Source organism: Hemibagrus wyckioides, linkage group LG06 (genome assembly GCF_019097595.1).
Source record: "Hemibagrus wyckioides isolate EC202008001 linkage group LG06, SWU_Hwy_1.0, whole genome shotgun sequence".
In the NCBI taxonomy this organism is placed as follows: domain Eukaryota; kingdom Metazoa; phylum Chordata; class Actinopteri; order Siluriformes; family Bagridae; genus Hemibagrus; species Hemibagrus wyckioides.
The window spans coordinates 33,826,855-33,853,937 of record NC_080715.1 but is presented as its reverse complement, the minus strand read 5'-3'; the positions used below and the strand labels follow the sequence as shown (position 1 = coordinate 33,853,937).

General features: G+C 40.3%; 2 protein-coding genes across 5 annotated transcripts in view; one reads left to right on the top strand and one right to left on the bottom strand.

Moving 5' to 3' along the window:
* The window catches only part of disp1 (dispatched homolog 1 (Drosophila)), a 31,594-nt gene extending 9,249 nt beyond the window's left edge, over positions 1–22,345 (bottom strand). The window contains exons 1-5 of one of the 2 annotated variants that reach the window (XM_058392399.1): positions 22,230–22,345; positions 11,304–11,826; positions 3,377–3,406; positions 2,876–2,999; positions 232–359 (exon numbers count right to left, since the gene is read on the bottom strand). In XM_058392399.1, the coding sequence (XP_058248382.1) occupies positions 232–359; positions 2,876–2,999; positions 3,377–3,406; positions 11,304–11,809 (788 nt within the window). In that variant the 5' untranslated portion in view covers positions 11,810–11,826; positions 22,230–22,345. Of the gene's footprint in view, positions 1–231; positions 360–2,875; positions 3,000–3,376; positions 3,407–11,303; positions 11,827–15,672; positions 16,169–22,229 lie in introns of those variants that run through there. The other variant, XM_058392398.1, reaches the window with a different exon arrangement.
* The window catches only part of mia3 (MIA SH3 domain ER export factor 3), a 21,496-nt gene continuing 15,773 nt past the window's right edge, over positions 21,361–27,083 (top strand). Inside the window, exons 1-6 of one of the 3 annotated variants that reach the window (XM_058392396.1) lie at positions 21,361–21,708; positions 22,287–22,420; positions 23,079–23,165; positions 23,291–25,853; positions 26,437–26,715; positions 26,820–26,956. In XM_058392396.1, coding sequence (XP_058248379.1) covers positions 21,588–21,708; positions 22,287–22,420; positions 23,079–23,165; positions 23,291–25,853; positions 26,437–26,715; positions 26,820–26,956 — 3,321 coding nt within the window. In that variant the 5' untranslated portion in view covers positions 21,361–21,587. Of the gene's footprint in view, positions 21,709–22,286; positions 22,421–23,078; positions 23,166–23,290; positions 25,854–26,433; positions 26,716–26,819; positions 26,957–27,083 lie in introns of all 3 variants that reach the window. The other 2 variants (XM_058392394.1, XM_058392397.1) reach the window with 2 other exon arrangements.

Sequence of the window (27,083 nt, the reverse complement as noted above, 5' to 3'; positions counted from 1 at the left end):
AATGCAAAGATTTCCTTGTTTATATCTGTGGCATGGTAAAGATCATGTAATTCAGACAGGATTATTTTTATAAGAAAATTTTATTGTATATATATATATATATATATATATATATATATATATATATATATATATATATATATATATATATATATATATATATATATATATATATATATATATATATATATATATATATATATATATATAATGACATAAGAACACTGTTACCTTTTGGCCTGCTCGTCCGCGTATTTAAAGGGATAGTTCGCCAAGGTAGCTTTGTAGCCGGTGTTTTTCACCATGTTGTTCCAGGTCACAAGCCTCTGACCTATGGTAGTGCCCCTAGGTTCAAAGCCCTATGAAGATACACAAAAAATGGGCTACATCAGTATACGTTTATAAAACATCTCACAATACTACATCTCAAAAGTGAATTCTGCTTATGAACCAAATTCCAAACATTCCCATTCCAAAATTTCACTACCCCAGAGTGCCTGCCAAGTACTACAGACTCTGGATCCTTTATCACTTCTTCACGGTTTTCTCTGTAAGCTTATCTCTAATAAATATAAATGACGGCTTTTTATCTTGTTAGCTTTTGCAGCCAGGAATAATCTCCTGATGTCATGGAACAGCAATAAGCCTTCCTCTATCAAAGGCTGGCACTAGAGAGATTATTCCTCAGGAACTCTTGACCTGTATTATTTACTCTACAACTGATGCTTTTAATCGTATATGGACACATATTCATATATTGACCGGCCTCTACCTGCGGTTTGGTATGATACAGTGTTCCTAGAGGTGTATAGACAACTCATGAATTCTCCCCAGCTCCTACTGATTCAATTGTCCATTCCAATCTGATACAGTGCTCTGTGCTGGTCATCCTATGTATATTTTTTGCTTTAATATTCCCTTTTGTTGTATATCAGGCAGTGTGTGTCTCTTACCATTCTGTAATGAAAGCTAAATTTTAATAATTCCAGCATTTCCAGGTACAGTCATGTTTAGCCCTGTTCTGTATACACACCTTTCTTATTTTTCAGGCAGATTTGCATTTTTCGTCATATTACACACTTTCCGAATGAAGAAACTAAAGATCTTGCACGTGGTTTAATCATAAATAATCCAGTAATGTTCAATATATTCAAACCTCAAATGCATGTTTTAATATACACTATATTGCCAAAGGTTTTGGGACGTCTGCCTTTACATGCACATGAACTTTAATGACATTCTTAATCGGTTGGGTTTAATACGGAGTTGTCCTCTTTGCCCAGGCCAGTCAAGTTCCTCCACACCAAACTCACTCATCCATGTCTTTATGGACCTTGCTTTGTGCACTGGTGTGCAGTCATGTTGGAACAGGAAGGGGTCATCTCCAAACTGTTCCCACAAAGAGCATGAAATTGTCCAAAATGTCTTGGTATGAAGCTGAAGCATTAAGAGTACCTTTCACTGGAACTAAGCGGCCGAGCCAAACCTCTGAAAAACAACCGTACACCATAATCCTCCCTCCACCAAACTTTACACTTGGCAAGTACCGTTCTCCTGGCAACTGCCAAACCCAGACTTGTCCATTGGATTGCCAGACAGAGAAGCATGATTGGTCACTCCAGAGAACACGTCTCATCTGCTCTAGAGTCCAGTGGCGGCGTGCTTTACACCACTGCATCCGACGCTTTGCATTGCACTTGATGATGTAAGGCTTGGATGCAGCTGCTCAGCCATGAAAACCCATTCCATGAAGCTCTCTAAACACTGTTCTTGATCTAATCTGAAGGCCTGAAGTTTGGAGGTCAGTAGCTATTGACTCTGCAGAAAGTTGGTGATTTCTGAGCACTGTGCTCCTCAGCATGTGCTGACCCCGCTCTGTGATTTTACGTGGTCTACCACTTTGTCTCTGAGTTGCTGTTGTTCCCAGTCGCTTCCACTTTGTTATAATACCACTAACAGTTGAGTGTGGAATATTTAGTAGTGAGGAAAATACACGAATGGATTTATTGCACAGGTGGAAACCTATCATGGTACGCTTGAGCTCCTGAGAGCAACACATTCTTTCACACGTTTGTAGAAGCAGTCTGCATGACTAGGTGCTGGATTTTATACACCTGGGGTCATGGAAGTGATAGGAACACATGTGAATTCAATGATTTTTGAGGGGTGTCCCAAAACTTTTGGCAACATAGCGTATGACCATGTGTGATGCAAACATCTGGATTCATATGGAAGGAAACTCGTTTGTGTTAAAGACATAAGCTTTTCCCCCAGAGAAGAAATAATTATACAATAATTAATTACAGTAATTTAATAACAGACGCCACTCAGTGAAAGTAATCCCAAGTGAATAGAGCTAAGGAATAAAAATGCCAAACATTCATAGTTAAACTTCTCTGAATTTAATTCAACAAGAGAAATATACAGGTAAAGATTTGTGTGCATTTCCAGGGGCTTTAAATCAGACATAAGCAGCTATGTGAAGCCACTGGAGGAAACGAAGCAATCAGACATGCAGGATCAGCAGCAGAGATCTGACCATACATGGCTGAAACAAAGCCAGGGGCAAGTCAGAGCAGACTAATCTAAAGATATCATGGAAATGAGCAAGCACCCGAGTAGCCGCTGAGGAAATAACAGGTCAGATCCTCCTGCTGTGAAGGAGAAACCTATAGTCACAAGGCCAGGATTCCTCCAGCTTGTCTAACAAACTGAAGTCAAGTCTGATATGAAGCCCATGGTCAGTGGAAATGTCTGATTTAAACCTCTACCAGCATCAGTTTTCTTTCCTAATGAGTAAAAAAAAAACATTCCTAAGAAGTGAATAAAAGATTTCCTGATATCACTTCTCTTGAAAAATAACAGAAATACAAACCAGTAACGGATCTGAGAAGTCCGGCAAGTCTGGAACAAGGACGCCTACTAAAGTGCATACCACAATGAGTATAGTACACACACCAAGGACCACCACGGGCCAGTCTGCAATGAGCTCCGCATAACTGGAGGTGGAAAAAGAGGCTTTGTTTACAGTAGGTCATTACAGCAGAAAGACAAATAACTCTGAGACTGAATTCCAGCTTCGAATGAAATAAGATTACATCCATTTTTTAGGCTAAGTGAGCAAATATACTGCTTCACATTTCACAAAATCATCCATGGACGATTGAAGGATTTTGTCTTTGGATTGGCCTGAATCTAGTGAAGCATTCAGTGTCCTATGAAATGGACATGGGGCAGATTTTTACTCACATCTAATGAATAATAAGACAAGCAAAGCTACAACCAATCAGGGAAAGAAGCTGACATTTAATTGGAGCACATTGTGAAGCAGTAATAAATAATAAACAAGTTTCGATGCACAGAGATGAGATCTTACCTTCTGGGGAATCGAAATGGTCTTGCAGGGCTACAGGAGAAGAAAGACATTAAAATGTAGATGTTAGTCACAGCAACTTTTGCACAGCAAATTGAGCAAAAATCAATTAATGCTACTTCAATTAATATTTACGTTAATGGTATTTTGGCGGACAGATTTATCATTTATAATACTGAGTGGCTGAAGGTTAAGGGTTGTGAGCACAGAGCTTCCATCACCCCATAGGAATAGATTTGACTTATTTCCACTGAACCAAACACCCAGGATAATCCTGTCTCCTGGAATCTTTTTAGTGTTCAGAGAAATAGCTATAAACAGAACTAGCATTCCAAGTACACACCCAGTTAATCTGTGGTTCTGTGAGAAGATCACCAGGTTTGGATTTCCTACAGGAATAATTTCCGACACTGTATCTAACATGCTGAATTTTAGAAATTGGAAAAAAGACGTCTTTTTAGAGCAGAAGAACTGTTTCAAATTCCAAGCCTGACCCTGGATGGTCATAAAATTCCACAGCTCTTGCCTTTAATGTAAATAATAAAGATCTTGAGCTTTACAAATGACCCCAAAGGTCATCAGTGTAGACACATAACAGAGTCTGAACTCAGTACAATAACAATAACAGTGATTTTATTACTTGCTTTAAGTTATGCATTCTACTTGGAAGGAGTGAAAATTCAATTATTAGTCAAATATGATCATTAAAAAGCTAAAACAATGAAGAATTTCCCTGTTAAAAAAAATAAATCAAACTGATCTTTATTTACTTTACAGAGCATCAGAGAACGGCACGTAATGTTGACCTCATCAACATTAATTTTAATTTAATTAAATTAAATTAATTTAATTTAAATTTAATTATAACAAAAGTCACATAAAAATTCACTGAAATTCTGCTCAGAAAAGTAATCACGACCCAACCATTGCTTAATCATTGCATAATACTGACCAACACTGCGGGTCGAGCTGGAAAATAAATTAAATAATGCGCTATATATAGAAGTAGAAATCTAGAGATGTAATTGTTTAAATGAATGTACAGATATGTTGTTATTTTCAAGTGTACAATGTCCAGATTCTGTGTATAAATGTGTTCTGGTGGTCAGTGTCCTGTAGCACTGACAGTTTGAAGAGAAAGTGGGCTGGGTGTGAGGGGTCTAAAGTAGCCCTTTTCCTCACTCTGGAGGTGTAAAGATCTTGGAGGTTGGGCAGAGGGGCACCAATAATCCTCTCAAGTAAATTAAGTAGCCTTTATTATTGTCACATATACATTTCTGCACAGTGAAAGTCTTTCTTTGCAAATCCCATCCTTGGAGGTTGTGGTCAGAGCGCAGGGTCAGCCATGATACAGCACTCTGGAGCAGTTGAGGGCCCAATAGTGGCAGCTTGGCGGTGCTGGGGCTTGAACATTCCGATCAACAACCCAAAGCATGAAACATTTGATACCACTTGATCATGATCAAGCTCCTCTCCTTGAACACTTAAAAACATCTCCCTAACTTTCTTCTCTTACTGTCCTTTATCTAATCATGACTCTCGGAAATGAGCTTCCCTGAGGTTCCCTCAGCTTGCCTTTAGATACTTGGATCATGTGGATCTCTCCAGTATAACTGAGATCACTACTGCACTGGGTGAACTAAAGCTCAGATCTTCACGCTGTATCATCACTAAACACTAATCAGAATATTTTGGACTGACAGAATTGGGCTTTGAAATTCTCCTTCCTCCAGCTCTGTTCCACCCCAACACCATTTCCTATGCTAGATCACGCTGACCAGTGCTCAGCACTCCACCTCTGTTCAGACTCAAGAGCATGAAATTGTCCAAAATGTCTTGGTATGAAGCCGAAGCATTAAGATTTATTTTCACTGGAACTAAGGGGCCGAACCCAAAGCCTGAAAAACAACACCTGAATTCAATGAAAACTTTTGGCAATATAGTGTATGAGAAATTATAAATGTGCCGAATCTCAATGCTAGAATGAGCCAACTAATAGCAGGAAATCTTTTTTATTTTTTATTAAAATGCTGCTGGGAAAACTGAAGTCGATATCAAACATTCCTGAAAACAGTGCTGTTATCTGTAAACCTCTGCCCAATAAAGCGATAACCAAAACAAATATTTAATTCTATTCAAGGAATCCCCTGGTCTGTTGAATGATGAATTATTTCCCCTGAGCTGATCAAACTCAGAGCTGAGTGATTGAGTCAGCCAATAAAAATGATAAGCTAGAAAAAGAAACAAACCCACCACAGACATTTATCTGACTTAAAACCTGTTTTTAAAACTAAAGCAGCTCCATGATGTCTTCAGGAAGGTTGGAGTGGAAGAACTGTGACTGTGGAAGAAGTAGTGTCCGGTGACTCAACCCCCACTGAACAGCTTTGGGATAAACTGGAGTCTCATCAACATCCCAAGTATGATCTCACTAATGCAGGATCTCTTGTAGCTTGGAAAACCTTCCCAGAAGAGAAACATGCATTGAAACAGCTGGAATCAGATCAACTGGGGCATGTGGGTCAAGGAGTGCACATATTTTTGGCACTATATTATATTTGATCTATTTTTAGGAAACTTCTCCAGTGTCCAATGTGTTTAAAGACAAATAAAGTCCATCAGTTCCGTTACTCTTCTCTGATCACCATGACCTGGTCCTTTCCTGAAGCTAAAACTGAACAATGGCATTAATGAAACTTGTTTCCAGTCTGAAAAACGATCCTGAAAGATATTTAGCTCCGAAAAGAACTGAATATGTTGTTGATCTTTCGGCATCTCCCTATGCGTGAGGGGTCACCACAGCGGACCAACTGGTCCGCACAACAACTTGGCACAGGTTTTACACCCGTTGCCCTTCCTGATGCAACTTCCCATTTTTATCCAAGCTTGGGACTGACACTGCATCCAGTGGCTGGGGTTTGGGCACTCGCTGCGAATTGAACCCGGGCCTTCCGCATGGTAGGTGAGCCACCTACCACTGAGCAAACAGTGCTCCGAAAGGAAAAGGAAAGGGGGAAAAAAAGTATATTTAAAAAGATTTAGTTTTGAATTATTAAGTATACTTAAATGAGCCTTTGAGTTTATGATAGATAGATAGATAGATAGATAGATAGATAGATAGATAGATAGATAGATAGATAGATAGATAGATAGATAGATAGATAGATAGATAGATAGATAGATAGATAGATAGATAAGATGTTATTCATCAAGGTAATCATCATCCTGTCCAGAAAGACCTCCAGGGGTCATTATCAGTCAGATTTTAGTAAGAGATGAGAGGATGCTTTTGGTTGAGCTCTCTAACTTCTTATTAAAATCAGAATAAATGTGAAATACAGTTCCGTTTTAAATGTCTCAGGACTATAAAGAATATCTGTGTGCTGATTGGACATCTTCCTGATGAGAGGTTTGTACTGTAGCTGATCACCAGATAATAATTTTCTGAACTGACCATCAGGATTAAGAGTCTGCAGAGATGTAAAGGGTTCTGTCGCCTTAAATTACATTTATATCTAAAACATTACTTATAAATCATAATAAACGATTACAGTGAAAGCTAAGCCTGCATTTGCGAATGATCTGGCTCTGTGTGCGTGTGTGTATGTGTGTATGGTGAACAGAAGGCACGAGTATCCGATCCATGACTGACACCTTGTGTGACTCCTGCAGTAGAGCAGGGTGAGCAGAAAGTCAGAAAGGAGTGAGAAAGATGAAAGGAAATCACTCTTTCTAATAGATTGGACAGATTAGATAATTAGTGTGTAATTAGAATATTTATTAGGCTCAGCGCTAATACATTAGTTTTGGTTGTTTTTTGGAGTGGAAAATTACATTATATACACTGAACAAAATTATAAACGCAACACTTGTTTTTGCCCCCATTTTTCATGAGTTGAACTCAAAGATCTAAGACTTTTTCTATGTAGACAAAAGGCCAATTTCTCTCAAATATTGTTCACAAATCTGTCTAAATCTGTGTTAATGAGCACGTCTCCTTTGCCGAGATAATTCATCCACCTCACAGGTGTGGCTTATCAGGATGCTGTTTAGACAGCATGATTATTGCACAGGTGTGCCTTAGGCTGGCCACAATAAAAGGCCACTCTAAAATGTGCAGTTTTATCACACAGCACAATGCCACAGATGTCGCAAGTTTTGAGGGAGTGTGGAATTGGCATGATGACTGCAGGAATGTCCACCAGAGCTGTTGCCCGTGAATTGAATGTTCATTTCTCTACCATAAGCCGTCTCCAAAGGCGTTTCAGAGAATTTGGCAGTACATGCAACCGGCCTCACAACCACAGACCACGTGTAACCACACCAGCCCAGGACCTCCACATCCAGCATCTTCACCTCCAAGATCGTCTGAGACCAGCCACCCGGATGGCTGCTGCAACAATTGGTTTGCATAACCAAAGAATTTCTGCACAAACTGTCAGAAACCATCTCAGGGAAGCTCATCTGCATGCTCGTCGTCCTCATCGAGGTCTCGACCTGACTGCAGTTCGTCCTCGTAACCGACTTGAGTGGGCAAATGCTCACATTCAATGGCGTCTGGCACTTTGGAGAGGTGTTCTCTTCACGGATGAATCCTGGTCAATCCCTGATGTCAACGTTGTGGATTGAGTGGCCCATGGTGGCGGTGGGGTTATGGTATGGGCAGGCGTATGTTATGGACAACGAACACAGGTGCATTTTATTGATGGCATTTTGAATGCACAGAGATAACGTGACGAGATCCTGAGGCCCATTGTTGTGCCATTCATCCACGACCATCACCTCATGTTGCAGCATGATAATGCACGGCCCCGTGTTGCAAGTACACAATTCTTGGAAGCTGAAAACATCCCAGTTCTTGCATGGCCAGCATACTCACCAGACATGTCACCCATTGAGCATGTTTGGGATGCTCTGGATCAGCGTATACAACAGTGTGTTCCAGTTCCTGACAATATCCAGCAACTTCGCACGGCCATTGAAGAGGAGTGGACCAACATTCCACAGGCCACAATCAACAACCTGATCAACTCTATGCGAAGGAGATGTGTTGCACTGTGTGAGGCAAATGGTGTTCACACCAGATACTGACTAGTTTTCGGACCCCCCCCCCAAATACAGTAAAACTGCACATTTTAGAGTGGCTTTTTATCGTGGCCAGTCTAAGGCACACCTGTGCAATAATCCTGCTGTCTAATCAGCATCTTGATAAGCCACCCCTGTGAGGTGGATGGATTATCTCAGCAAAGGAGAAGTGCTCACTAACACAGATTTAGACAGATTTGTGAACAATATTTGAGAGAAATTGGCCTTTTGTGTACATAGAAAAAGTCTTAGATCTTTGAGTTCAGCTCATGAAAAATGGGGGCAAAAACAAAAGTGTTGCGTTTATAATTTTGTTCAGTGTAGTTATATGGTAATGTTACAGTTATAATAGTTTATTTATATAGTTATAAAGTAGTGACACACAATTCGATCAACTCCAGAGTTCAATAAATCATTTTTTCAAATAGTAAACAGTTCATTTGACATATGGACCTGTCTGATAGTTTTAAAACTTAGTGTGTGTGTAAGTGTGTGTGTGGGAAGGATTTAACAGAAAATCAGTCTTCTACATGACTAATAAGATAATTAAAATGATGTACATTAATAAATTCCACATTCCAGTCATTTGTTAAATATAAACTATTTAATGCTATTATAAAATATATTATTATTATTATTGCTTAAACACTGAAAGCAGTTCAAGAAAGACAAATCAAAGAGTGACCATTTATTTGTACAAAACGATTCCTTAAATGATTCCTTAAATGATTTCTTGAATTATTCCTTGAATGATTCCTCAGACCAATCCTATGCAAACACATGATTCATCATTTTTTTATCTTTAGTTGTGTGTCCAGATGTTTGAATTGACGAACAACACAGCATCGTTTCAGTACAGGAAGGTCTGAGGGCCATCAGTAATGACCCCCCCAGTGAAGGCAAATGGATGGTGACTGGGCAGCAAACGGAATTCAAATGTAAAAAAGGGTTAGTGAGATACCTCCTGAGATGCCTGCTGGAACTGCTCACCAACACATCAAATTATCTACAACTTTAAAGGCAGCAGTAACTGTATTTAACTCTATAAGCCGAGCCAGGTCACTGAACATTGTTTTGGAATCTGGAAAAATGCACACTAGAGAATCGTCCAATCAAGACAGCTCTGTTTCGTTCTTCAACTACAAGAACCTGCAAATCTAATAACTAGTAAATTGCTCATTTTAGGTGGTGATGCTCACTATAAATCATTTGCCGTAACCCCCACCCCCCGCCCACACACACACACACACACTTCTAGCCAAGTTTATAAAGTGTGTGCTTGATAAATGGCACAGTTGTAGGTTTTTAGGTTCTATAATTTTACTCTGAGCGAAGACTGTAGTGAAATTCTTTGAGCAGAAGGTCAAAACCAGAACCAGAGCATGAGGAGATATACAAATATACAGATAGAAGGTTAAACAGGGTGTCCAATCCATCTCTCTCACCCTCGTACTGCCCGTGAACGTGTACCTGATTTAGCCGCTAACACACACACCAAGAGCTTTTACCTGAACTGCAACTTTATCTGACGCATCAAATGCTATCTCCGAGTACACTATATTGCCAAAAGTTTTGGGACACCACTCCACATCACTGAATTCAGGTGTTGTAGCTATAACAGCTTCAACTCTTCTGGGAAGGCTTTCCACAAGGTTTAGGAGTGTGTCTATGGGAATTTTTGACCATTCCTCTAGAAGCACATTTGTCTGGTCAGACACTGATGTTGGACGAGAAGACCTGACTCACAGTCTCCACTCTAATTCATCCCAAAGGTGTTCTATGGGGTTGAGGTCAGGACTCTGTGCAGGCCAGCCAGGTTCCTCCACACCAAACTCACTCATCCATGTCTTTATGGAGCTTGCTTTGTGTACTGGTGTGCAGTCATGTTGGAACAGGAAGGGGTCATCCCCAAACTGTTCCCACAAAGAGCATGAAATTGTCCAAAATGTCTGGGTATGCTGAAGCATTAAGAGTTCCTTTCACTGGACCCAAGGGGCCGAGCACAACCCCTGAATTCAATGATTTGGAGGGGTGTCCCAAAACCTTTTAGCAATATAGTATACTGAGCTAGTCATTAACATGTAAAATGTTAGCATGTATGTTTTTATACCATGCTGGAAAATCAGACATGAAGATCTGCAGATGAACCTCTGAGGCATGACAGTGTGTGTATTTGCAGATGTGTGTGTTTTATTATAGACGTGTGTGAATTTTGTAATACAGATGTGAATTTTGTTGTGTGTGTGTGTTTTGTACACAGATGTGAATTTTACTAAGCTGAGAAATAGAGAGCTGTATTATCCAGAGACACGAGTTCATGATTTTGAAGGAGTTGAAGGTCACGGTCATTATAAAATACTTCTTATGACCTTCACAGCACTGAAAGGTCAGACTCCAGCGTGTCTGAGTCTGTTCTGTCTGATATCTGGTGCTCCGTCTGTTTCTATAAATCACTACTGAGAATAATGAAGAGTGCAGCAGTGGGGGTGATCATTTCACTACATACAAAGTGCTCCAGTTAGACACACACACTCCTGCTGAACACGATGCTGGTACCAGAACATGTGTTAGATATCTACTCACTAAAATGTACTGTGCTGGATGTGATTAAATGGGCTGAAGAAATGTTACACATTTTATATATATATATATATATATATATAATATATATATATATACACACACACACACACATCTACTGTCCAATTTAATAGGAACACCTGCTCAATTATACACTCAGGCAATCAGCTTGCAGACTACATAAACGAGCAGGTGGACATTATCTCATTTAAAGGAGAAGAATAAAGACAAATCTGTTCACACATTAAAACCAGAAGTCCGTTACCTGAATGTGGTCATGTTTGGCTGGTTCTGAAAATGCTCCTGCCATTGGTGTTGCATGCAGAAACTGGGGGCCCCCTGGACACAGCAGGGGCCCAAGTGAAGAGCCCTTCTCGAGTGCAAAGACCCCTGGAAAAAGCTTCCGTCTTGCTGTACCCCATTACAGCACTCAGGCTCTTGAAAAGGGCAACACGCTCTAGAATGATGAGAGAGAGATGCAGGTAACAGTTGTGGAGAACTGAACTGTGACAAAAATGCTGAGGATGGAGGCGTGGAGGATGAGGATGAGGACGAGGACGGCTGGACAGAGTGTTTCTGCTTGACACTGGTTTGGGTCAGTGGATCCGTTTTGGTCACTGTTCTGGCTTTCTGCGCCGTGTTCTCATTAGTCTCCGGTGTAGACTCTGTGACAGAGCTGGCAGGTGCACTGGGTGGAGCAGCACTCGTGCTTTGAGATACTCCACCATTATTGAGTGGCAGAAGGTCATTGGAAGCCTCCGTCAGAGCCATGGGGATTCACCATTCACCTGAAAAGAAAGTTTTATGCATCAGTTTAGAGTTTTAAGAGAAAACTGCAGAAAATCTTGCTCCTATTATCAATACAAGACATAAATTATTTACATACATATAGAAAATCAGGGCTGAGTGATTTATCAAGGATTTGAGATACAGGAAGTCATTCTATATCAAGTTTGCATGTTCTCCCCGTGCTTCAAGGGCTTCCTCTGGGTTCTCCAGTTTCTTCACTAGTTCAAAGACGTGTGTTGAAGGCTGACTGATATCTTAAAATTCTGTAGTGTGTATGTGTGAGATCTCTGTGATGGTTTGGCCCACCCAGACTGTCCCCTGCCTTGATTGGTCATTTGGAACCATAGTGGATAGTGACTGATCATGGGGAACCATGGTGGATAGGGATTGGTCATGAAGAACCATGGTGGTTAGTGATTGGTCATTGGTAATCATGGCGGTTAGTAAATGGTCATTAGGAACCATGGTGGTTAATGATTGGTCATTTGGAATTATGGTGGTTTATGATGAAGGAATAGTTTCAGATACAGGAGATTGTTGGAATGGTCCAACCAGAGCCCAGCTCTCAGACCACTGGAATGACTTGGAGACGGCTGTGTACAAAAGATCGCCTCATATGTTTCACTCAACTTGGAGAAAGCAGGCTCTATGGCTGTCGAGATGGAAGCATCACTTCCTCTAAAGATGGAAAAAGGGTTCAGGTTAGGGGTCATGTAGTATTTTTTTTTTCAAGGAGATACTTGTCTACAAGGAACCAGTATAGTATCCATCCTGGAACAAACTTCTCAGCACCTTGGATCAACACACTGAGTCCTCAAAGAAACCTTTGATGATGTGATGAAAGGCATAAATGACTGTATTTACAGACGTTATTGGAGTGTTTTCCGCAGCGTAATCGGCATGGCAGGACACGTGACATCTAGAAGCACCATGCTGAACATAAATTACAAGAAATGCCATGAGCACCTGAACTTTTTCTGCTGATGTGGTCAGGCTTCAAGGCAGACATCTTAGCTTTTTAGCCTTAATCATACACCTGTACTGAAGGGCATTAATTACACTATAATTATAGAGATGATGAGAGAACTCTAAGTACTGCTGAAACTAAACCAACAAAGCACTTTTTTTCTCCCTCTCTCTCTCTCTTCTGAAATAACCCAATTACTCCAGACTGTACTGGACTGGACTAGTAGATACGCAACACTGAATACACTCTGTTTACTGGGTGATTCTCCAATTTTTTTAAGCATTTCCGCTCTCTCTTTCTTCTAATCTCTATCAACTGCTGCATTTCTTCTTTCCTATTTTCTTTACTTACTTTACTTTACTATGGGTGTGTAATCATCCTGTTTGCATTGGATCTGCCAGTAATCCTGATCAGGAAGTAACACACACACAGACACAGACACACACAAAAAAAGGAACATCTGCAATATTCCATCATAGTCAACCTTTAACCTCATTCAGTCTGCTCTGAGTGTAAAGTTGAACTATTATTCTTCTGTCATTAGTCATGGTTTAGAACTCTAGAATTAGAGATGTATCCACACACACACACACACACACACACCTGAGAGGACTAGGAATAGAAATTACCTTGGTAAATAAACACTTATTTTTGTATGTGGCTGTAAATCCTAGTGGAATAAATGCCACCCATTTAGCAGCTCTCAGAGAACTGAAGAGCTTCTGACCCCAGTGTGGAGGCCAAAATCAGGAAAGGGAACACAAACATCACTAAAAAAACTATGCACTCTTGAGAGATTATAAAACAGGATATGAGTCTGCATTATGAGTTCTTCATTATTAACAGCCACCTCCTTTAAGCCCTGCCTCTTTCCCCTATCTCTGTGAGTGGATAATGTTTTGAGTTTGTTAACATGAAATAAAAGCAATCAATAAATGTATATTCAACGTATTTAACATTGGACATAAATACAGACAGAACAGTTGCTCAGGTCTGGTCTAAGATGGTAAAACGCCCACTGTGGACAGAATCACTGACACAGCAGCTAGTTATAGCAATGATGCTCACTTAAACTAAATGTGTATCTAAATGTGTAGTCTAGGTCTGATATGTATGTATGCACCTTGTGTGATTTAATAGTCGCGTAATTACAGTACACTGCCATAATATTTAGTAGCATTTGCTTAAAAGACGATTACGTCACCAGACAAGCCAAGCTTTGTGTGTTTAACGTAGGAGTGTGCTAGTACAGAGTTATCCAGACATTAGTACATTCTGGTTAGTTATTTGTTTGAAATTTAATGCATGAAATGTTAATGTTCTTATCAAGAATCATGATATCAAAGAGAAGAATAATCACAAGACCAGACTTATAAATGCTGGGCCTCATGCATCAAGCTGAAGACACAATATCAGATAGCACATCAGGACGCTGTTAGTTATATTTGGACCTTCTTTTTTTGCTTTGGATTGTTTTTAGGGAGCTTTATTAATGTTTAGGACTCAAACTGAAGTAAGTCTGTTTCACCTCAAACATTTCTGAAAGTTTAATTACCCAGAATCGCTTTCTATCTTATTGTTCCATCGGTTAAAAAGTTCTATAACTACACAGCCTCTGGTCAGACTCACGTCCGGTCTCATGTTTGGGTCAGATAGATCTGAAAGAAGCTACACTCACTTCCTAGCTTGCTAGCTAGCTCACATTGATTTGTACGTTCCAGTTTCCAGTTAAATTAGCTTTCATATTTTAAGTATCCTTTGCCGTGTCCACTGATGGTGTCCCTAACACTGCTGTGGTAAATATTTCCAACCAGGAAGTGGAATTTTACAGGTGGAAAGATACACACAGTTAAAGAAAACAGCGTGGTTAAAGGAAAAAAACTTTTCAGCCAATAAGATTAGTGGGTTAGAATTAACTATAGCAAGGACCATAATGACACATTCACATCTAGTTGCTTGAAATCAGCTCTAGAAACACTCTCTATAAAAATTCTCCTTGTAATCTTTAATACTGAATAATAAGGGTGTGGGGGCGTGGCTAAAAATGATGACGATAGGATGCCAATCCATTTACAAATTGTAAATTTCCCTTTGGGGTGGATGGATAAATGGATGGATGGATGGATGGATGGAGAGAGAGAGAGAGAGAGAGAGAGAGAGAGAGAGAGAGAGAGAGAGAGAGAGAGAGCGCGAGCGAGAGAAAGAAAGAAAGAATCTATCTATCCGTCTATCCATCCATCCAATCCGGACCGGAAGACATGTTTGTAAAATGTTTTTGTTTTGTTTTGTTTTTTTACGTAGGAAATAGATTAGTTCTGAGACAAAGGTTTAAACTATTTTTTTATCATTGTTTCTACATATTTGTTTAAGATTTGCAAAAGTAGGAATACTATTAATATTCCCGATTGTACCTTTAAAGACTCTGAACTGGACTGGACTGTTAGCTTGAAAAGGCGTGAAAGTTAATTAAACTAATTAATTAAAGCTAAAACGCGCGCGTGCAGTGGTGTGTTGTGTAGTGTTGTGTTATGTTGTGTTGGGTAGTGTTGTGTTGTTGTGTTGTGTTGGGTAGTGTTGTGTTGTGTAGTGTAGGTTACACAGCGGATTTCTGGAAGCAAGGATTCCTCTAGAAGAAGGGGGAAAAATCGCTCTCTTCCAGTCGGATTATTTACCTTTCAGGAGTCGACAAACTTTCACTACAAACACTGCAGGCGCTTCACAGCCGACTCCTCTGTTCTCTCTCTCTCTCTCTCTCTCTCTCTCTCTTTCAATCTCTCTCCCTTTTCTTTTATTTTTTTGCTGTAATAGTTCCACTGTGGCATTGATCTTAAATATCACGATCACGACATGAGCTGAAGACGATACATAAAATCGTTACCTGGATCTTTGTTGCCAGAAATAATCAGAGTTGAAGTTTTTTCTCTTGGTGCTGGTGGTGGTGGTGGTGTTTCTTTCTGTCCAGCTTCTCGGTGAGGTCCAGGAGCAGAAGTAGATTTAAAATAATGCAGGATCTGAATTATTGCATTAAAAAAATCCCACTAAGACAGTGACAATCGCACCGTGTGCTAATGTTGCTGTGAGGGGTTCAGAACACGTAGGCCCAACGACATTCCCTACAAGATTCCCCACTGCCCTGTGATTGGCTGACTACAGCAGCTGTATTTTCACGCTGCTCGGGAAAGTTCCTCTTCCCAACCACTGGAGTGACCGAGGCTACCCTGCTCAGGCGACGCCCTCCCTCCTCAGTGAGAAGGCTTTCAGGCTCGTCCTTCATCTCCAGCACCATGCACCTCCTCCTCCTGGAGCCTCCTGGAGCAGGGGGACACATGGAAGTACTACACAATCCCGATCCCACCCACAGACACTGCCCTGATTGGGTGCAGCTCTCCCCGCTGATCCACCGGTATGTCCCCGTATGTTAGCCCGCCTCGAACGCGCTCCCATTGGCGAGAGTGACTGATGACGTCACGAAGGGAAATCTGAGAATAAGGAAGTGGATTTTGTTGTAGTTCCATGATCTTCCCAGCAGTTCCACCACATGTGTATGGTATATTCTTAAAAATAAGAATCCAAGCCCAGGGCACAATATTATTCATAAATATTTTTGGAATTATAAATGATTTATTATTTTTTTATTATTATTGTTCTTAGTAATAGTAATATTTGTATTTGTTGTTGTTGTTGATGGTGGTGATGGTGGTGGAGGTGGAGGTGATGGTAGAGGTGGATGTGGTGGTGGTGGTGATGGAGGTGGTGATGGTGTTGGTGGTGGAGGTGATGGTAGAGGTGGATGTGGTGGTGGAGGTGATGGTGGTGGTGGAGGTGATGGTGGTGGTGATGGTGGTGGAGGTGATGGTTGAGGTGGATGTGGTGGTGGAGGTGATGGTGGTGGAGGTGGTGATTGTGATGGTGGTGGAGGTGATGGTGGAGGTGGTGGTGGTGGAGGTGATGGTGGAGGTGATGGTGATGGTGGTGGTGGTGATGGTGGTGGTGATGGTGGTGGTGATGGTGGTGGTGGTGGAGGTGATGGTGGAGGTGGCGGAGGTGATGGTGATGGTGGTGATTGTGATGGTGATGTCAGCAACATTTTGCTACTTTAGTAGTGATAATTATATCAAATATGTTTTTAATGAATGAACTAACCAATAATTATGGCTCACAAGCATTTTTATGTGACCCCCACAAAAAACATAAAAATAATTAAATGAATTAAAACCACCATTAAATATGGTGGAAATTTTATTTTCTAGCAGTGTAAGTAAGCCACAGGATTTAAACATCAAATACAATTGCTATAATTCTATGAATACAGTAATGTGTGGAAATTCAATTCAATTTTATTGGTACAGCGAACATTTAACACATTAAATGGCAGACTTACAGATTCAAAATAATAATTATGAAGTTAAATAAAATATTCAATTTATATTTATCTCTACTAAGAAAGGCTGAGGCGATGGTGGCTAGAAAAATACTCCCTGAGACAATATGAGGAAGAAATCTGGAGAGGAACCAGGCTCAGAAGGGAACATCTGGGTGACAATGGACAGTGATATTATACACTATGTCCTTTCTAAGTTAAGTTGTCTTTATTTGTCACATATACATTACTACCCTCCTTGAGGGTTGTGGTCAGAGCACAGGGTCAGCCATGATGCAGCACCCCTGGAGCAGGGTGGGTTGGGGGCCTTGCTCAAGGGCCCAACAGTGGCAGCTTGGCAGCGGACCTCGATCTTCCGGTCAACGACCTTAACCACCTGAGCTACCACTGCCCCTACAGCTGTATACAGTCAAGTGTTGTTGTGTTCAGTGATGGAGACCCAGAAATTCAAGTCTGGTGCCGTATAGCTGGCTATAGGATATTGATATATAGTGCTGTATATGGGATATATTTCTAACATCCATTCATGCATCCCGTTACTGTTCCTCATTTTATTTATTGTAAATATATTACATATATTTCCCCAATCTTTTTCCAGTCATGCAGCTGTGCCCACTGTAGCCTCCTTGGCTCATAGGAGTGGAACCTGATCCTCCGGGTTCCACATGCTACGTTTTCTGAGATACATTTCTGTTTACTACAGTGATATGAGCTACTTTTCTGTCAGCTTGAACCAGTCTGGCCATTCTTCTGTATCAATAATATGTTCCTGTAATTAGTTTCATAGAAAAAGTGATTCTATGTGCACAGTAGTGGCTGAACTGTAACACTACAGAAACTGTTGCTTCAAAAAATGTACTGATTAAAATACACTGTACATCTGATAAACTTCAAGATGCATTAACTAACACTGGATTCAACAGGGTATGCTAGAGCTAATTTACAAAGAAGGGTGAAAAAGAAATTTCTCCAGTTGTTTCTCAACTGTGGAAGTCTCCTTTCATGATGTTTCGCTTCACCTTTCATGAGATTTTTTCTGGTGTGAACAAATTCAAATCAGCTGTAATGTCCAAGTCTGGTCATTTATGGGTGAAGGGCCTTCATTAATCTATACATGAGTGCATCAGTTTTTCAGAAACTGTTTGTAAATCTTGTTTTATTTTGCACATGCAAACATTTACACACAACTTCATTAAACGATTGATATTAGGCCAGATGTATCCAAGAGTCAAGTTACACATTCTTTATACAATCATATGGGTGAAATTTTCCAAAAAAAGCTATAGACCTCCCTTTTGTCAGAGAATCCACCAGACTAACTCTCAAAAGGTCACTTTCAGAGATTGCTACACTAATGCTGATTCATTTTTGTTTGTTTAGTAGCTGATGGTATTCTTCCTTCATACGGTTTATGAAGAGGAAGTACATATAAGTCGTTTTTTCTCAGTTCGTTACCAGGAATTGATCCAAAACACTCTGATCACCACATATTGAAAAAGGAGGTTGATTTCAGAGTTATGTAAAGCTGACTGAACATGTCTCAGCAGCCAAGCTGCAGTTGTCTGTCATGTGTTACTCCCGAAACCATGCACAAGTTATTTATAGCACTATATCACTTCTCTGTAAGTAACCCCTTTTTACCAGTACACTGAAGGAAATGGATTTATGGGACATTTGTCATGGCCATGAGTCTGATCTGAAATTAGTCTGTCGACTTTCAGTGTGTTTTAGATGTGTGTTTTTCCCTCTGTTGGAGAACCTTACACAGAATTTTACTGGTTGAAGACGAAATTTGAGCAGCCTTTTAGATGAACAAGCACTTGGAACATCTCAGAGAGCAGAAATGGGTTTGATATCAACATTTACTTTGAAGATAACAAACCACCACACTTTGTCCTCTGGGAAAACGAGTTAAGGACCCCCTATGTGCACAGTAAAAACAATATAGAACAGAAATGAGACCTGGCAGAAAGTTACCCGAACCCTTTATGCACTTGATGAGTAAAAGTTACAAGAACTCCACAGTAAAATATTACATACACTATATTGCCAAAAGTTTTGGGACGTCTGCCTTTACATGCACATGAATGTAATATGGAGCTTCAACTCTTCTGGGAAGGCTTTCCACAAGGTTTAGGAGTGTGTTTATGGGAATTTTTGACCATTCCTCTAGAAGCACATTTGTGAGGTCAGGCTCTGATGTTGGAGGAGAAAGTCTGGCTCACAGTCTCTGCTCTAATTCATCCTAAAGGTGTTCTATGGGGTTGAGGTCAGGACTCTGTGCAGGCCAGTCAAGTTCCTCCACACCAAACTTGCTCATCCATGTCTTTATGGACCTTTCTTTGTGCACTGGTGTGCAGTCATGTTGGAACAGGAAGAGGTCATCCCCAAACTGTTCACACAGAGCATGAAATTGTCCAAAATGTCTTGGTATGAAGCTGAAACATTAAGAGTTCCTTTCACTGGAACTAAGGGGCCGAGTCCAACCCCTGAAAAACAACACCTAAATTCAATGATTTGGAGGGGTGTCCCAAACCCTTCGGCAATATAGTGTATCTAAAACCATTAAACTGAGACCTGCAAACAGATATATAACTACACAACTGCATATTATTTTACAACTGCTTTTACCATTTTTAATAAGCAGGTTCTTTTTAGATTATTAACAGCTTCAGCTCTTTATCAGAGGACTTTCTTACAATTAATCACAGATATTTAGAAAAATAACTTGACTTACCTGCCAAGATAAATATATTGCTTTGCTGACCACAATTCAGACAGTATAGTTTCATGTGGCATCGCGCATGGTTTATCTGTTTATTTTATGAAAGCAGTGGGTGAGATAATGAAAGAGCGTCCTCCTGTGTATAATTAACAATGCTCCATTTTTATATCATGAAGTGAGTGCTGAATGCTGAGCAAATCAATGTCCCCTGACAGCATTCCGCTCAGCCCGTGGGTGTGTTTGTGGGTGTGTATGAATCTGTGTAGTATTTCAACCCATGCAGAACCGAGACCGCAAAATAAATTAACACCACACTGTAAAAACTAAGAGAACTGTCCGAGATTGACAAATCCACCAAGTCCTACAAGGAAGGAGCTGCTATAATGATGAGAACTTTCTGGAACATTGAAACCATGCTATATTTTTACAAGTTTTTTTTATTATTATTTGTTTTCACATTATACAGAACAGAAAAACACAAATAACTAACCCCATCCTCTAAACACCAGACATACAGACAATATATATATATATATATATATATATATATATATATATATATATAATCAGACAAAAATAAAAAGCATGAAGTAAACATATATACTACAAGTTCCCAGTTTACATTGCCAAGTTGTCTTCAAAGTTATGAAAGGCTGCCAGATATTATAAAATGTCCCTCTGAATGTATGTCTAATTTTCTCCAACTTAGGATGGCACATGACGTCCCTTATCCAGTGGCTATGTGTTGGTGGAACAGGGCCCTTCCATTTAAACATCATCAGTTTCCTAGCCAAAAGAGAACCGAAGGCTAACATGCTAATTTCTCTTTTGTTGAGAAGGGCGTTTTCCGGGGCCACGCCAAACAATGCAATAAAAGGGGATGGTTCTACTACCTCTCTAAATACCCCAGGAAATGTTTAAAAAATATTAATCCAGAACATGTAAAGGCTTGGACATGTGCAGGAGAGTGGCGGAAGCCTGCCTCCATTGGTCACATGTGGGGTCAATACATTTCATATGTTAATGAATTGCTTTTACATAATTCTTCCTTTTAACTTACACAATAATATAATTTTGCTTCTTGAATGGCACGACTGTCAATGTACATGCATTTTGTGATAGGATGAGAATATAAAAGGTTTCATATAATCTTACTGTTGTTGGTGGATTACTAAATTCCATCACAATGAATATTATCCTCAAACATAACATTAAACATCAGTATATAAATTACCATGTGTATTTCATTACGTCTCATAACATAGCATACATGTGATAATTCTTTGTTGCTGTTGCAGAAAGAACATTATTTAGTGTCCAGTGTCACCCAAATGAGGATGAGGTTCCCTTCTGAGCCTGGTTCCTCTCAAGGTTTCTTCCTCATATCGAGATTTTCCTCACCACCATCATCTCAGGCTTCTCATTAGGGTTAAACTAGTAACTTCACTTTGAAATTTTTAACCATTGAAAAATATATAGTCGTGCTCCTCGGGAGTCTGCTAAAGCGGGTTCGAACCCTGTCCCTTTAATTTTCCTCCTTGAGTGTGTGTAACATGACTCCTGGATCTCCTGAGCGTCGGAGCTGCAGCAGGACCGCGGATGTGCTGACGTGTCCGGCTTGTGTGTGTGTGTGTGTGTGTGTTTTCTGCCCTCGGTCAGGCAGTAGTTGTGCTTCACCCAAGGCAGAATGACTGGACTCAAATCACATTTTAATCTTTTTATCCTATTTATCTGCGTGTGTTTTTCCAAAGTGTCGGCAGACCGGCGGTTCTCTGACTTTAAACGATGTGCCGATGACGAATGTAGCAGTAAGTAGATGTAGAAGCTAACCAGTTCCTGACGGGTGGCGTGAACTTTTTTAACCATTAACCCCTTTAACAACACGTGATGGAACAACACGTGAAATGCTCCAGCTAAAGCGTGTAAAATTTCCTAGGTCGAGATATTTATAGTCTACAGAAACTCAAGCACGAGCGTAATGTGTTTACAGTTTAGCTAGTTAGCTAGCAGCAACAGCTAACTAAGCCTTTATTATGGACTTCTGCTCTAGCTACATTACATATTAAACTACTGCTGGCATTATTATGTAGTTTTATCAGTGTAAACAGTTAACCAGCTACTTATTTAATATTAAACATCCACATTAAGGCTGCTCAGCGTCTTGTACAAGCTTACAAATGTTTATTTTTGTTGAATAAAACCTTATTACTGAATATGTTTAGAACACAAAAACACTAGACTGAAATGTATTTGTAATGACAGTAAAATATATCACAAGAAAGTAGATTAAAAACGATATAACTGCTTAATCTTAAAGGCGAAAGCTTACTGTGGAGTTTGTAGAAGTGTATTTTCATGCAGAAGTTTTCTTTCTTTCTTTCTTCAGTGCTTCTTTGTCGAGGGAAAGCCTCAAAGGACTTCGCCGGTCCAGACTGCCGATTTCTGTCCTTTAAAACAGGAGAGACTATATATGTGTACTATAAACTCTCAGGACAGAGGTCAGATATCTGGGCTGGAAGTGTGAGTATGACGGTTAATCATTCATCACTTGTTCATTTGTCTACCAAACCGTTTGTTGTCAGGACAGTCGACACGAACCAAAGTTCAGTATGAAAGCTGAGGCAATGCTCCTGCAATGTTCTCTTACAGAACGTGTGCAAATGGATGCTGATTATTAGCCTGGGTTTTAGCAGAATGGTCGGTCTCTTCGGGGTTTTTTGGGATTGCCGAGGCCAAAAAATGGTGAAATCATAAGCACTGGATTCTTCTTTTAATCTTCTCCCAATGAGACACGTCTGTAATGGCTTTCTACGAGAGGTGTTGTGATGATGTCACACCTAGGAGCAAATCTCTGTAAAATCTGCGTCGTTTCGTAAAATCGCAAGCTCCTTAGAATATCATGACCTTTGCTTCGTTTCGTGTTCATTTCTGCGAACGCAAAATCCTGGAGGGACAAAATGAAATATAATTCATAGTTATTTGTTCTTATAGAGGTGATCATAAAACAGCCGTAGCATCTATTACACACCTTAGTTAGTATCGTTAGCAGGCAGGAACAAACGTCAAATGAGTTTTAACTATAAAAAAAAGATGAGGACAGGTAACAGAACCTTACCTAGAAATGGCCCTGGATATCTGAGTTAACCTGTAAATAATTTATTTATTTATTTATTTTTAGGTTGGTAACAGCTTTGGCTATTTCCCAAAGGACTTTCTGAACATTAATCACATATATACAGAAAACGAAATAGAAGTACCTACAGAGGTAGGTGTATTTATTTCTTTTATTTATTTATTTCTATCATTATAGCATGAAATGGCTCATTAATAGCTTTTTGAACTTCAAAATTTCTTCTGCTTTTTTTTTTTTTTCTTCCCAATGTTTTCCAGGAAACTGATTTTGTGTGCTTCGACACTGGGCGAGATAAATTTGAAAGCTACAACATTGATGTGCTGCTACGCAACTCGTTAAATGCAGCCGATGAACCGAGCCATAAAACGGAAGAAATATCTCACATTGAGGATCCTGATCAGGATGGAGAGATGGAAGAAAACGGCATGGACGTTGTGAACTTGGACTCGCTGCATACAGGAAGTGAAGCTGAACACGGAGATGACTCGGAAGATGACGACGGTGAGTTCCAAGATTCCATGACCGCATCATCGGAAACAACAGCTTCATATGAAAAGGATAAAGACGGTGAAAGTGACTCTGCTGAAGGTGAAGGTGCTGATGAAGATTCTGAGAAAATCATTCCAGATGAACCTTCGCCTAAGGAGGATGGAGTTTTCCAGAAGAATAGTTACCGTACCACACCGGTGGAAGCACCCTCCATATTAAAAACCACTTTTGGCGAAACGTTTGACGCTGTTACCTCAGATGATGAAAAAACACAGAAGGTAACAACCGATGATGATGATGATGACGATGATGAAGATCAGAACAATGACTTATCTGAGAAACCAATTGAAGTAGAAGAGGAAAGTGTGAAAAAGCCTTCGCTGCTTACTTTCGAGGAGAAGTCGCGTTATCTTGAGGACGATGTTCCCGGTGCGGCCGAATCAGAAGATAAACACGTTCTATCACAGAATGAAGAAATGGCTCTTGTTGATGAGGCGGCTAAGGACAGAGAGACGGGAGAAACCAGCAGGAACTTCGAAGGCGGCGATTTGCGAGAATCTGAAACAAATCAACTGCCAGTGGAAACAACAGCTTCATATGATGCTGATTCTCATCTGGAGAAACCCACAGACAAAGCCAGTCCAGATGAACCTTCAGCTAAGGAGGATGAAGTTTTCAAAAAGAAAAGTGACCATACCACACCGGTGGAAGCTTCCTCACAGTTAAAAACCACTTTAGGTGAAACTTTCGATGCTGTTACCTCAGATGATGAGAACACACAGAAGGTAACACCCCAGGATGATGAGGACGATGATGAAGATCAGATCAATGGCTTAGCTGAGCAACCAATTGAAATAGAAGAGGAAAGTGTGAAAAAGCCTTCGCTGCTTACTTTCGAAGAGAAGCCACTTTATTTTCAGGACGATGTTCCAGAGTCAGAAGATAAACAGCCTCCTGTCTCAGATGAGGAAGCGAAGGATGACAGTATGTGGTCTAATTTCGGGGACACGGTCTTTAAAATTGTAAGCGGAGGTGAGAGGACTGATTTACCTGACGATGATGATGATGAGGAGGAGGAGGAAGACCATGATACTCGCACTAAAACAACTGAAAAAGATCTAGATGAGATTCAGACCATTGAGGTTCATGACTCAGAAACAAGTGAAGGAGCAGATGAAATAAAGCCATCTATTAACGACTCTGTAAAGAACGACAGTCTATATGTACAGAAACAAAACCCTGATGTCTCAAAACATAATAAAGAATTAAAAGGAATCAAGTCTTTAGATCCGAATGAGAACCTTATCGATGGTGTGGAATCTGAATCCGTTCCTCCGACACCACCGTTAGAAGATATAAAGCCAGTGTTGGACAAACCCATCAAATCTTTTTCAGAAAAAACTATTGTAAAGCCAAACCCCAGTGAAATTAAATCCCACACATCTGAGGCTCGCTTCCAGGAACGTGCTCTTGATGCTCCTGAGCTTGATGAACAAATACAGAGAGTTAAAAATGAGATTATCAAAACATTCGAAGGTGCACTTAAAACAGAAAAACTGTCTGTAGAACCTGGCGTTGAGGAGGAGGAAGAGGATGAGCCTGCTGAGGAGCTGCTGGAAGATGAAAACGCTGTTTTATCCATGAAAACCGAGCTCGTTGATGAAGAAGAACCTGTTAAAAACACCAGCCTTGAATCTCACTTAGAAGAAAACGAATCAGCCTCACCTAAACAACCACGTGACACCTCGCCAGAACTGGCAGCTAAGAACGTGTCAGAACTGAAGACTGGCCATGATGGAAAAACCGGCACCGAATCAACATTATCGAGCGTCTCAGACCTGGCAGCTGATAATGGAAACGATAGAAAGTCTGACAGAACCAGTGCCGATCCGGCTGTCAGTAAAGAGCCGGAGTACAGCGACAGCATACGGAGACTGACGCTTTTAAGAGATCACTTCAAAGACGACGAGATCGATCGCATCTTGCGCCACCTTAACGTTAAAAACCTTTACAGAATTGAAGCCATGTTCACCGACTTGGATCATCAGCTGAAGTCTGCGAAGCAGTCTCTGTCCCAGAACAGCGAGGACCTAGAGCACATGCTGGCGAGTGTCCTCGAGGTGTCCGAAAACGCCATACTCGATGAGATCGACAAAATGCTGGACGCTCGGGAGCAAAAGGCGCTGGAACTCGGAGAGCAGCTTGACCAAGACGTGATCGATGAGGAAGCTGCTGTTTTGGATGATTTTCAGGAGTTGGCTTTTTCTCTACATCGGAAATACAGTGACAGTGTGCCTTTGGCGAAGGAGAACCAGTCTCGCTCGGAAATGGGTACGTTTTAGCCTTGGAGGTCAATTTAGACCATTTACATTTATGGCATATGGAAGATTTTCTTTTTTCCCCTCCAAATGAGCAGTTAATGGTTACGGGCCTTGCTTGAGGGCCCAGAAGTGGCAGCTTGATAGATTTTGGATTTAAACTCAAAACCTTACCTTCGGTAGTCCATTGAGTAACTCATTTTGAGCACAGCAGTGCAAAATGTGTAAACGTGCACATTTACACCTTGTAGGTTTATAAAAAATGAATATTCTGTTTAAAAAAAAAAAGGTATATTTCTTTTAAATGATTCATTTTAAGTGTTAACAGACTTATTTGAACATAAGACTCTGGGTGTAATGAAAAAAAACTAGACAGGATGAAAAAAAACCCAAATTTTTTCCTTTGAATAACAGTTAATCAGTTCATCAGCCTACTATGACCTGAAGATCTTCAGCTGCTCACTTTCATGGTTTATTTTTAGATATTTTTCAATATTAGTCTTATAGACCACCAATGCCTCAGTGCTACAAACTAAACTTCACAAATATGGTTCAAAAAGACCATTATCTTACCTAAGTTTGTTGTTGTGCAGCAGAGAACGTGCCTGAAGAGGTCGAAATCCCAGTGGAAACCGTCCCATTGACCGAAGAAACCGAAACTCCAGAAGTTCCTCAGGAAGCCGCTGAGCTGTTCATCGGCCAAGGAGGTGAATCCCACAGCCAGGACGTGGGCCCTGGGGAAGATGGAGGGCATTTCAATAAAAACGAAGACAATCAAGCAGCTTTGCAGGACACAACAGACATTCAGAGAGGACCACAAGCAATCCTGGAGAATCCTTTGGACATTTTAGGATTTGAAATCGATCCATCTTCAGGTTATCTGTTTTTTTGTTTTTTTTTTTATTTTATAATTGTCTTTTCTTAGCATGGTATAAACCTTGCTATTGTTTAGATAACGTTTTCCCTTCTCAATCATCAGATTCACTGGACTCTCCGAGGGCCTCAGATTTCTCGGACAATAATGCAAACTATGACCAAGCAAGCAAGTCAGCCTCGGATCACGCCTCAGACTACTTTCTTCTTGCATCAGAATTTATTGGCATGTATGCAGAAATTGTAAGTAACCTTTATTAATTTATTTATTTATATGTTTTGATTATGCTTTGTAGCTTTAATTTGAAAATATAGGGCATTCTTTGAATTTTGAGGATAATTCATGTCAAGTAGGAAATGAAGAAAAAAG